Genomic DNA, 13,386 nt, shown 5'->3' with positions numbered 1-13,386 from the left:
CACCAATGTAGATGAATGGCGCTACGTACCATCTCGAGAGAACGTAGCGGACGACGCCACTAAGTGGAATGCAGAACCCTCATTCGATCCGCACTGCCGTTGGTACCAAGGTCCAGCATTTCTGCAGGATCCAGAGAGTCAGTGGCCCATGGAAAGAGTAGAAGATTTCGGGGAAGCAAACATGATGTGTGAAGAAATTCGCATTGTTGCCGTACATCGAACAGTAGAGGAAGTAGTAGACGTAACGCGTTTCTCCAACTGGAACCGGCTACTACGTGCGACAGCTTATGTTCACCGAGCTGTATCAGCATGGAGGCATTCACCAAGCCGAACAACACCGCTCAGAATATTGAAGCAATGTGAGTTTACCAAGGCAGAGGAGACACTGTGGCGTCAGGCCCAGGCTCAGGAGTATGCAGAAGAAATTAATCTGTTGGGTAAAGGACATGGTGTGGCGAAAGGCAGTTCAATTCGCGCACTGCTTCCATTCTTGGATGATAAAGGAGTCTTACGGGTCGGGGGCCGAATACAGAACGCTCCAGGCATTTCCTACGAAGCGAAGCACCCAATCGTTTTGCCGAAAAACCATCGAATTACGTACCTCGTAGTGCTGAGCTTCCATCAGCGGTTCTTTCACGCCAACTGTGAAACAGTTTGCAACGAACTGCGACAGCAGTTCTACATCCCGAGACTGCGCAGTGTAGTTCGGAACGTTTGTCGCAGTTGTCAGTACTGTAAGATTAAGAAAGCAGCTCCGACACCACCATTGATGGGGCCACTTCCAAAAGTTCGATTGACTCCCTTTATTCGTCCATTCACGTATGTTGGCGTTGACTACATGGGTCACTTCGAAGTGAAAGTCGGTCGCAGTATTGTCAAACGGTGGATATGTCTGTTTACCTGCCTAACAGTACGAGCAGTTCACCTAGAGTTGGCACACAGTCTGTCAACCAAGTCATGCATTATGGCCTTTAGGCGTTTCGTCAACCGACGAGGGGCTCCGCTAGAGGTCTTCTCAGACAATGGTACAAATTTTGTAGGAGCCAGTCGCCAGTTGTCTGAAGAAATGCAGAAAATCCAGGCAATCAACGAAGACTGCGCATCTACATTTACCAACGCTCGCACACAGTGGCATTTCAACGTTCCTGCAGCTCCACACATGGGAGGACCTTGGGAGCGGATGGTGAAATCAGTAAAAGTGGCAATGGCAGCAATATCGGACAGTTCACACCACACCAGCGACGAGGTATTCGAAACAATAATGCTGGAAGCTGAAGGAATCGTAAACTCTCGCCCGCTGACTTATGTACCTTTGGAAGCAGCAGATCAAGAAGCACTTACTCCGAATCACTTCTTGTTGTACGGTTCAAGCGGAGTCAAACAGCCAACAGATCAGTCAGTTAGCCTCCGAGACAGTTGGACAGTCACTAAGAACATTGTGGACGAGTTTTGGCGCAGATGGGTGTTGGAGTACTTGCCGATGTTGACTAGAAGGTCGAAGTGGTTCGAGAAAGTGAAGCCGTTGGAGCCTGGCGATCTAGTCGTAATCATCGACGAGAAGACAAGGAATAGCTGGGAAAGAGGACGGATTCTGGAAGTATCTCCGGATAAATCAGGTCAAGTGCGACGTGCAGTAGTGCAGACAGCTAGGGGAGTGTTTGCCAGACCTGCAGTAAAGCTGGCAGTTCTGGACGTTGCAGGTGGCGACAAAGGGCCAGATGAAGTCGCTCCGGAAACGGAAGTGGTTCACGGGTCGGGGAATGTTACCGGCAACACTGTTGACGGCGAAACGGCGGTGAAACCACTGTCGGTTCCCTCGCAACTGAGCGGTTCTCGCCGAGTTGAATGACAGTTCGCGCGGCGCACGGTACAGAAAAGAAAACAGAAACAGGCAGAATACACAGTAACCGCAGCTCAGTCAGTCAGCATTTTTCCCCCATGTCCATAAAAGTAACAGTTAGTGATATATTTTGATTTCAAGTAAGTTTAGTGAACAGTCCATCAAACAGTTTATTATATTGGATTCCATTAATTTAGTTAAGTGCTCAACATCAGTTTTCGGCTACAGTCAACGCCGTACAGTTAGCGTAGGAAGCATTCACTTGAGGTACGTTTAGAATCAAGAATTACCGCGTGTGTGAAACACCATAACCTGAAATCTAATGAATTATAACTGTAATTTTCTGTAGACTGTACAACCCACTTTCTTCCCGATTACCGACACAACTGATACAGTAGGAGACAGAAAAATACTGAAAATGTAAGAACTGTTTAAGTACCACTACTGTTTTGCCTACTAATATGAAATTTAATAAATTACAGCTTTGTAGCTGCTAAGTCTGCAACTAGAAGAACGGTGTTTGTTCTGACATTCGGGAACAAACAGTGTGGATAAATATACAAAATATAGCTTGAAAATGTAGATTTTATTAATATTTTAATATGATATTGACAAAATTGATGGATTTTTCACTTGTGTAATATATACAGATTCGATTAATATAAAAATATGCATTTTGTGTATATGCAGTAAATGAATATTCGATCCAAATGTAGTCAAAATCCGTGATAATCAATTACACCTCGCATAGAAAAACCCGTATGTATCCTCACATTTGTAGTATAGCAAATCTACAACATCTAGAACAAATATAATCACATTATTCCGCATCCAATCAGTGATTATATACAGTTCCCTTCGTTGATTTCAGTATTGCAATGTTTTAACAGTGATTTTAGATCGTTATATGAATTTCAAAAAGTAGAGCTCCTTCCGTTTGACCATGGTCTACTTCTCGCACAAGCCGGAACACACTGGTGGTGGTCCTGTCGGGAGAGAAATGTTTGGAAAACAATCATTAGGCACACATGTCGCGTATCGAGAGTGGTTTATTTGATGCAGAAATGGGTACTTCGGTACTCCACAAAGCACAAAACCTTTGCAACAGCATAGTGTTTAAACGTACTTTGCAAACGGAAAAAATATTATTATGCCCTAGGAAAATAATACAGATCACTAAATAATTTGAAATAATTGGCCATAAATCAGCAGTTAAAAATTCCACTACAGCTTTCGAGAAATCAATCGCTTGAAAAAGCAATGAAAATCGATAATCAGCATTTAAGAAGTAAATATTATCCAAGATAAACTAAACATAAGTACCACAATATTGCTGTGTGCGTTTAAATGCAAATTTCTAATGCGGGAACACCAAATGCGGTCAGATTTTTAACAAGGACGGCGAAGTCAAAGATTGGTTTTCTATGCTAGGTTGGCGGTGATATGGATCATGCTTGCTTAGTACTTTGTGTTACCGCATTTGAAGCCCAGTTAGATTGCATTTGCACGTCAAAAGCAAACATCGATATAAGAAATTATCCAAAGAAAAATAGAAAAAATATCAATTAAACTCATTAAAATAGCAATCAGTTATTACCATCTTTATTGGCAATTCTTTCATGTATAAGTGTTAAATTTTATTTTTACAATTGGCGTTTTTCAAATTTTTTAGTGCTTAGTTTCAGTTTCTTGCCTTTTCCTTTTAATTATTGTTTTTTCTTGGGATATTAAAAAAATGGTGCTAAATTTCCCATTTTTTAGTTTTTTTAATTGTTTTTTAGTTTATTATATTAAAAAGAAATATTTTCTAGAGCTCATTTGAATTCTTTTATTGTTGAAACTATTAAATCTACATCTTATGCCTAATTACTTTTTTACACTTGTATATTTTTACAACACTGAGTATTTATGTTCTTGATATTTTAGCTGACCTCTGCAAACCGGTTGGTTGGCTGCATTTTCTTCGCCAAGGAAACTCTGAACCCGAAACATCAGAGCAACGAAAAGCAAGTAGGGAAACTTTTACGAACATATTTAGCCGTATTGTATGCAGCGCCACGCACTGGATGATTCTCGAAGACTGGCTGACTCTGTTCGTTCGCTTATTCCCAACAGTGTACATTTGGTAAAATATTGTTTTGGCAATTAATACCAAACGTTACCGGGCATTGTGGCCATCGGCAAAACGGAACGTTAGCAACATGGTCCAGAGATTGGAGTTCGTTGGCTGCCAATAGGACAGCTTGGAGAATCGCCCGTTTTGGTGTCGGTATAATGATTGTAGTGGTTTCAGCTAATAGCATACGTAGGTTATTCAAGTATTTGTACTGAAAGCTGTTGCAGTTTTGGCAGGGTAGCGATTGTCCTTTAATCCAGAAAGGAGGCTATACAGCACAGGGCAGGATTAACCGGATTTGTTCCGTTGGAGATCTTAAAATTTGCACAGGGTTGTGCACAGCATTATCACAAAAACTATCAAGTTAGATTTTTTACTACATTTTCAGAAGTTCTATGATCTTAATTTATATTTTTTATTTACACAATAGAATGCATAAAACACTTTTTTCCCTGTAACTAAACTACGATCCGTGATCGATGATCAACCGTTATAATCAAATAGTGAATTTTGTTTTCGGTATTTTGCTCAAAACAAGAGAAACATTGATTTAATGATAGCATACACTGTACAATCACGACAGTAGCATTCGTTGTGCATATAAACCAGTTTGGAAGTTTTTGGTGAACTATGAATTATGAACCAGACAGACACTCCTGGTGCTCATAGGTAACGCAATGCGATGCTGCGATTAAAATCTGGATCCACTTTTGGTTCATCTTCTTCGGAAGAAATAACTTTCAGTTGAGTTTTGGATGCTCCAGTGATTAGACAGTATCAAATAGAGACAAAAAACACACTCGGAACACTTTCCGAGCTAGTGCAAGAATAGAGATATTTAATTACAGTTTAGTTTCGAAAATGACGAGATTTGTGTACGCAACAGTGCTGGTAGTTTTCGTGGCGATCGGTAGTATACAGTGTGAGGAACAGAGTAAGTCAAACAACTTGAAAGGTAAGTAATTTAGATTTTTTTTAATTCAATCGTAGGATAAGATTTAATGTAAAAAAAATACTTAGTGGATGCATGTCTGTGTGTCAGTTGTCTCCCTTTTCCTTGTCAGCAAAACGAACTAAATCCGTTTTTTCTCGCTTGGGATCCATAACTATGACGTCTTCTATATTTTCCATAAATAAAAAATGACGAACCAATATTTTTTGGATATATTGAGTGCAGGTTTTGAAGCGTACAGGCAATTCGTATCAATACGGTATATTATCCTTAGGAGTTGAAATATTGCCAAACTCGTTTCTACAAATTCCTTCAATGATTTATTCCTGTTTACGTAACTGATTTTTAGTATGAATGGTACCGTAAAACGGGGTAACTTTGATAGTTTTTAGGAAGAAAATCTGAAAATATTTGCATCCATTTTGATTTATTTTTTTTATATTTTTACATAAGTTATTAATTGGAATTGAAGGATTGCATATCGATTCTCTTTGAATGGACCGATATTTTTTCATATAATTGAAATTCTTTAAGGTGATAATGGTTTTAAGGTTTTAGGGTGATATTGTTGCGCACAGTAGCGCATATCAAATTTAAACAATCATTGCAATACTCAATTCAACAGCTAGAATTTTGAGGAAACTGTACAATATGTATAATGACTAGATGTGAATCCGCGTTGCTAAGATGGAGGTGCGAATAATTAGGAATCAATTGTTTCCCTAGATTAATCCATCGAATTTGTAGGTAGTTTTAGGTATTCTTGTAAACATATTTTTATAGCTTTGTAGCTGACCATAGACAAAAGCACTTGGCTTTTTTTACTGCTGAAAGGGCCGATGTCTTCATGTACCTTCCGCAATCGCAATAGGTATGCAAATAATGATCGTATCGTAATGATAAAATCTCCTTGATTCTTAATATTTGAATATAAAGCTTCAAATGTTCTCGATTCCAACAAAAATAGTTCTGACATGAAATTAAATACTAATATTTACTCTTCACTTTTGCGTTCGTTTTGCTCAACTGATTAACAGAAATCATGTCATTGTGTATAGTATTTTATGTGTCCCCCACTATCCCCCCAGTTACCCACATTATCAAAGATACCTCATTCAACGGTACTTATGATTCTAATTGATATCGATTCTATTCTATCTTATTGACGATTGTCCCATGAATCCGGAACTATCATGAAGAAAGAAGTGTTTCATTGTACTTCCGCATTTATTTAACGATTGTCATTGCAACAGCGTGGCGCAAAGAAGAATCGATGAAACAGGTTCTTCTTAGGGCCGGCACGAAATTTATCTGCGTTTTCCATATACAAAAAGGTATTAGTCATTCGGTCAAACCGGCTCTTGACGAGAGTCGCAGATTTTGATAGTTGACTAGTGCAACTAGGTTACCGGCGTCACGTATTCTGGAGCTTTCACGTTGTATTGCAGGTTTCTTTAAATTATGTTCTTGTATCGTTACAGATGTATCTATGGTAGATAATGCGATAAGATTGACGGCTGATGTTGAGTCATTTCTTGCGATGCATGGAATCGGTACAGCAACGGAGAAGCATACGATACAGAAAAGGCAACTGGGGTAAGTGCATGTACAATACTGTAGATTTACATTGAAATCTTGTTCACATTCATAATAACAGTTCAATTTGTATCCGATTATCAAATTTAAAAAAAAAAACGAAGCATCCATGATACTTAGTTGGTGATACAATTAAAATATTTTTGGTAAAATTTTAGTACCTAGGTAGGTACTGGGAAATGTATCCAGAGTTGTAACATTCGTAACATCGTTATGACTGAATGACATATGATGTAAGTGATGGAACGACACAAAAACGTGTCCTTGAAGATGTAATTTTACACGTAAAAGGACACGAAAACGATGCAACTGTGATCGTCATTTCTTTAATCAGACAATAACGTATTAAAAATTCGACACAAATCTACGTCATTTGACTTGCTTCTCTTATGTGCATCACAAAAGACGTAAATCACATGATTTTTTGGAAGTGTGTATCTTATATATGGTGTTACATCGCAAATGAGGTAGAGTATGCTTATCAGCTTATTGTTCCTATGAACAATTCTACAGTTATTGGCTGAGATCTTTCTTTGTCAATTGACTATTTTTGCATTCGTATATCATGTGGCAAGCACTGCGATATATTTTGCCCAGGAAAGTCTAACCCGAAATGATCCTCGACCGGCGGTATTCGAACACTCGATACTCAAAATGCCATGTTATATAGCATATGCTCAAGTCCATAAAAACTTTTTCGATTGTTCACAGTGGACTCGTCTCGTCTAGCGCACAAGCACAGACAAGCGTCGTAAATCATCGACCCGGTATACTCGGATTAGGATTAGGATCTAGGGTGGCCAATTCCGGTGTGGATACAGTTTTGGGCAGGCTTGCTGGTGGTCGACTCGGAGTATCTGCAGTCAACTCTGCGGCCCATGCAGCTCAGGTGGGAGATGCAGGAATTACGGTAGCACCAGGAGTGATATAAATATTTATTCGAAAAATTTAACTGACCTTTCTTTACAGGGTATCAGGTACAAGACGGCAGACTCCAAAGACACTTATCTTTCTACTTGAAGGATGAGTGCCATAGGTTTTGTACAATGTGTTCAATCATATCATTTAAAAGAAATGAGAAGGAATATGGATAAGGTTAAAGCAATGAAAAGTGTGCTTCAAACAAGGTGAACATATTGATAAGAGATTATGTGGTTCCATAGCTAAAGAATTCTGAAAAGTGCCTTGAAACTTGCATTGTCATTCGCATGAGCATTGAAGAATGTTAACCCTATCAGGTATTGGGTTAAGATGGTCGATTTCAGAGACACGTTAACCACCATTTGTGAACTCAGTACTTTGAGCCAATATTATCATATTATCTTAAAGGATTGAAAAAGAAATACGAAAGCGTTGTGGACCCAAATAGCCGTAGCGATTAACACGCAGCTATTCAGCAAGACCAAGCTGAAGCTCGTGGGTTCAAATCTCACTGGTTAGGTAGTTTAGTTATTTAAATCTCTTCAATTTCCAGTACATGGAGTATATTTCTACCTGCCAAAACCAAAATATATGTGCAGTTAACTGACAATTTTTTTTCTCCTTCAATATCGTAAGAAATAGAAAAAAATATCAGTACACTGTAGAATCTACAATCAATTATGTTTTTCGGCTACGCAGTCTTAATTTTTACAACGGCTTATTTATTTGCCCGACGTTTCGACACGGGGATTGTGTCTTCCTCAGGGGGTAAATATTGTTGTCGTTTGTAGTCTTATGTTTTGTTTAACTTTAACTGTCAGGTCGGGATATTTTGGGTACATGACTTAGCAAAAATAGTTATCTTATTAACACAGCTATTTTTGCTAAGTCATGTACCCAAAATATCCCGACCTGACAGTTAAAGTTAAACAAAACATAAGACTACAAACGACAACAATATTTACCCCCTGAGGAAGACACAATCCCGGTGTCGAAACGTCGGGCAAATAAATAAGCCGTTGTAAAAATTAAGACTGCGTAGCCGAAAAACATAATTGATTACAACCATACAGTCGATTCCCCACCAACTCATCAAAATGTAGAATCTACAGTGTAGATATATTTTGACTTATACAACTAAATCGTACCTTTGAACTACGAAATCATTCATTGTTTTCTGCAACGAACAATTTCGTAGTGGGAATGTAACCAGTTTCGTATTACAATTAAATCTCCAAATCAGATCAAAAATTAGTTATATTGTACTGAACATTTTGTAAGGGTATGTGAAATACCGAATAATTCCGTCAAACACGCTTCGAAACGAAATTCCGCGGAATTCCACGAAATTCATACAAGCGGAATTATTATTTTACGATTTCGTTTCGTTTCGCCAAATTGTATAAATATCTTCGCGGAAAATTGAAAACAAACGGAATAAAACGGAATTTCTCGAAATTTCGAGTTTAATTTCGAACAAAACGGCATAAATAGAACACGCTTCTACTCCTATGTAGTATATCGCGCACACACATGTAAAAAAAGCTTTTTCCCAATAATCGCGTGGCAAGAGTCCTCAATGTTGAGCATTAGCACAGATGACCGTACAATGCGTAGTTGCTACTCCGTGATTGACCAGAAGAATCGAAGTTGCACAGAGATTTAATGAATGGGGCTTGGGATTAGCTTACCATTCTCATTGTGCACAAGAGAGCTCAAATTTTAGAAGTCGATAACGGCACCGGTCTCGTCCTTACGGCCATCAAGGAAAGGAATGAGTTTTGGTTGGACAACCGAAGAATCTTCTGCATTTCTACACTCAGTCAAATGGACTATTGAAATACATAGGAACCACTTATGGCAATTAGCTACAATAAATCGGGTAAAATTCATAGCTTTGCCTTATGAAACCAAACTTTGAAAACAAAACATATTTTCGTGGCAACCTGGAATCGAACCAAGGACCTAGCGATCGTTAGGCCCGCGCTCACAGTACGCGCCTATCGACGCCTTGCTGTGAGCTGATGCTAAAACGATACATAAAGCGTTCGTATTGCAATAACCGTTCCACCTTTCAAAAGGCAAAATGTATGCATTTCGATAGTCTAGTTCACAGCTTGTACAGTTGTCATGGAAAGGCTCTTCAAATTTTGAGATATGCCTGCGATTCAATTTTACTTTAAACGAGGAAGATGCGTACATTATTTTATATAAAAAAATCAAGCTAGATTTATTCACGACTCCTTCACCCCTTTATAGCGTGGCATAAATTCTGCACGGTCCCTAATTTAAAGTTTCGATCGATTTTAATGATTTTTTGTAGGAAAAATCACAAATGAAATACATTTTTGATTCATGCATTCATTATTTTGTATTTGATGATGGTTACGAATTAAGGTTCAAATTGATTGGGGTACCTAAGGAATTCCGAAATGGAAAAGCACAACAGTATTTTTTCCGATTTTTTGCACATTTGAACCGCAGAAAATCAATTAATAAGGCAAACATAAAATTTCGCTTATTGAAAAGCGGATTGTCTGATCAAACATGGATGAACTTTTTAATCTATTTTGCAGTTCCACAATGCTTTGTTGTCCAAGTTCAGAACTTTTTGCATAATTTTCAAATATTTTTTAAAATACTTTCAAGCCTCAAAATTTATTGATGCATAATTTGTTTTTGTTGTCATTTTTAAACCAAGATTCTAAAAATGAAATAATCTCAAAACTCCCCAAAAATTGAATTCTCACGGGAATCGTCCAGAAATTCTTTCTCAGAGTTTTGAATACCATCTTTTTCCATTATTTGCTCAAGAAAACTACCGGAAATACCTTCAGTAATTTCCACATGGATTACTCCAATTATTTTTTTCCTCCTGATTTTTCCATTAATCTCCTAGTCATTTAAAAAGTGATTCCTCCAAGAATCAATTTTCCCCAGGGACTTTTCCAGGATATATATTTTTAGAACCTATTTAAACTTGACCAGCATTGTTGACTTCCTTCAGCAATATCTATTGGCAGTTCTTCAAAATTTATCTTGATCACATGGATTTGCAAGTACCTATATATATGCATCGATTCTGCTTGATTAATTCTGTTCGAGCAAAGCGTTATGTTCAACACTTCTTCTCTAGCAGACACCATGAAGGTTGGGCGATCTTTATTGCTTAGGTTTTGAGTCTCCCACATTAATATATATTTTTTTCTGAAAATTCGGACTATGAAATGATGCAATGACTTACACGGATGTGTTGCTACAGGGTATCCGCAAATTATCCGTACAAACTTTGAAGACCTGGCTCTATACAATAGACTGGCCCAGCTCAGTATGGGAGAAAAATAAAGTTGTATAATTCCACGGGGCACCCCCCAGGATTATTCCTTAGGGTTAGAGGAAGACCTCCTGAAAATTTCAGCTCATTTGGTCGTTCCATGAGCTGGCGCAATTGAATTGAAGTTAATATGGGAATTTCAGCTCAAACACATGGGAAATAGAACATCATCTCCTGTTCGGGTCAGGAAAATTGTTGATCGCGTTCAATTGAACTCAGAATGTCAAAAACACTACTTGATACCATAGTGAACAATATTGTAGAAGGTTGTATGTTGATTAACATTGAGAAAGTTGGTGTTTTAGCCATATTAAGTAGATTTGCGATTCTGCTTAGTATTTCTGCAACATAGCTGGGTGGTAGCAACCTGAGACGAGACTCGCGAAGACGGTCTTCTTTTTCTGTGATTGCTGACTTTTTTTCTTATTCCACCAATTATGCGCATGCGCATACCAATTATACACATGCTGTTAAAATCCTCACATGAACCTCTCAGCAAAAAAATGATTAAGTTTGCATCACTTCGAATCATAAATAGCTATTTGAGTGAAATTCCATGCCAGCAAACGTAGCAGACATTAGAAATAATTAATCTTCTGCTTAGATTTATCAGCAACTTTGGAAAAAACTGCTCCGCCGACTGAGGTTTTTAATAACAGTTTACTTTGAACACAATACTTTTCACTTTTTCAGCCATAAAAACGGTGGGCTGCATTTGACGTTTCGTGAGAGGGGAATCTGGGCTGCATATGACGTTGATATTTTTCCTCTTCGCGAGTCTCTCTCAGGTAGCAACTAAGCGCATCATAGCCACCTATGACGTTGGACGAGCTACGGTACAAGGTGCATGCATATAAGTGATTGTACGGGAGTGCTAATCTTAGCCTCACTTTCAACAACTGATAGGTTAATGAAAATGAGCTTAAATCCAGATACAACCATCTGCAACTATGTTCATTAGGGTTTCAACTAGTGAATTTGTCATTCTGGGCTCAATTGAACGCGAACAACTTGTATACGGAACGAAACAGTGACATAGGATCAATTTTCAATATATTTGAAACGTATATTCCATACAAACTTCGAATTGAATGCGCCAGCTGGGGGAGCAACCAAATGAGTTGAAATTTTGAGAGAGCATTTTTCTTACCCTAAGGCACATATCTAGGGGGTGCCCCGTCGAGTTTTACAACTTTTTTGTTTAAGGGCCAGTCTACTATACAATCAAGCATAATAAATTCAATATTCTTGCATGGTTTTAAACATTAGCTTATTATATTGTTAAGAAATAAGTTTGACACATTTCCGATTTCAAATAATTGCAAAACCAACCCAAATGTATTGAGGTGTCTTAAAGGGAGCTGTTTTCCGAGCTTTATGACGGAAGAGAAATGTCCATAGAACTCACTGGATTTGATCCGTACAATTTTCTATTTTCAGTCTAACTTGAAGCCACTAACCAGTAGATTACTTCAAATAATAATAGGACATTTGGATTCATCTCTTTTAGGTTTTAGGGATAACACATCCCCAGTATGACTAGCGGCCCTCAGGAAAAACGTCTCCGAAAAATTAAAATTTGCCTATCTCAGTAACAAGCAATCATTTCGAAATTTTTTAAAGTTGTATTTTGTGTTAACATATAGATGTATTATAAAAGGTACATAGACATTGATTTTTCATTGTTTTCAATGTGAGATCATCTTTCCAATATTTTGCTGTTCGGATAATTTGCGGACACCCTGTAAGCCAATGTTGGGAATCCGTTACCATTTATATAGGTACTTTGGGAGATGAAAAAGACAATATAAAGTATTACGTTAATGAAAACAGTCCATTTGATAGGAAGTTCGCTCAACACCTTAACCATAATATCAACTTCCTCAATTGTTTACAGCGGACTCGTTTCGTCTAGCGCTCAAGCAAATGCCGTGAATCACCGACCAGGTTTACTTGGGTTAGGATTAGGATCGAGGGTAGCCAATTCCGGCGTCCAGTCTCTTTTGGGCAGGTTGCCAGGCGGTAGACTTGGAGTATCTGCAGCCAACTCGGCGGCCCAGGGATTCCAGTTGGGACCGGGAGGATTATCGGTAAGTGTCTGGCGAGTTTTGATTGTTGAGCAAATAAAATTCTCACAATTCTATATTTACAGGGCGTAGCCGCACAATCTGGAAGTCAGAGCCTATCTTTAGGAAACCGTCGGATAAACATTGCTCATAGCAATGGCTTTTCGTTAGAGAACGGAATACCGAGTCTATCTCGTGGAAGTTCGTTAAGCTTGATTTGAATTAAGCAGCTCATCTAAACAATAATTAGAACTAATAGGTCTTAACATGTAATTAAATTAAATTAAATTGAAATTCAAACTGTGTCCATTTCTTGTCTAGTGATTTCTCATCCTTATTACATCCCTGTGAAAATTTTCGATACCCTTTTGGATGGCGCGTATGTGTCCTCTCGCAACCTCAATGAATGGCAGCAGCTAGCCGGATAACCGTGGTAGGGTAGGTATATGATGCAACTCGTGGTCAGACGGAATTGCTGCTCCTTCGCTAGACAGTCTCTCCTGTACAGCCACTGTCCAGTGTCCAGTACTGTATTGTTCCGATCATAATTCCAAGCCTTGC

The 13,386-nt window shown here is 38.4% G+C and overlaps 1 protein-coding gene across 1 annotated transcript; it reads left to right on the top strand.

The window, feature by feature from the left end:
- Nucleotides 1-3,635: 3,635 nt before the first annotated feature.
- Nucleotides 3,636-13,097, top strand: LOC110679417. The gene is made up of 5 exons (XM_021853944.1): nt 3,636-6,504; nt 7,216-7,414; nt 7,474-7,481; nt 12,657-12,849; nt 12,912-13,097. Exons 1-5 carry the CDS (start codon nt 6,398-6,400, stop codon nt 13,044-13,046), a joined length of 642 nt encoding a protein of 213 aa, XP_021709636.1. The 5' UTR covers nt 3,636-6,397; the 3' UTR covers nt 13,047-13,097.
- The last annotated feature ends 289 nt before the right edge of the window (nt 13,098-13,386 follow it).

This window comes from Aedes aegypti, chromosome 3 (genome assembly GCF_002204515.2).
Source record: "Aedes aegypti strain LVP_AGWG chromosome 3, AaegL5.0 Primary Assembly, whole genome shotgun sequence".
NCBI lineage: Eukaryota > Metazoa > Arthropoda > Insecta > Diptera > Culicidae > Aedes > Aedes aegypti.
The sequence above is the reverse complement of the archived record's forward strand: the minus strand, read 5'-3'. Positions and strand labels throughout refer to the sequence as shown.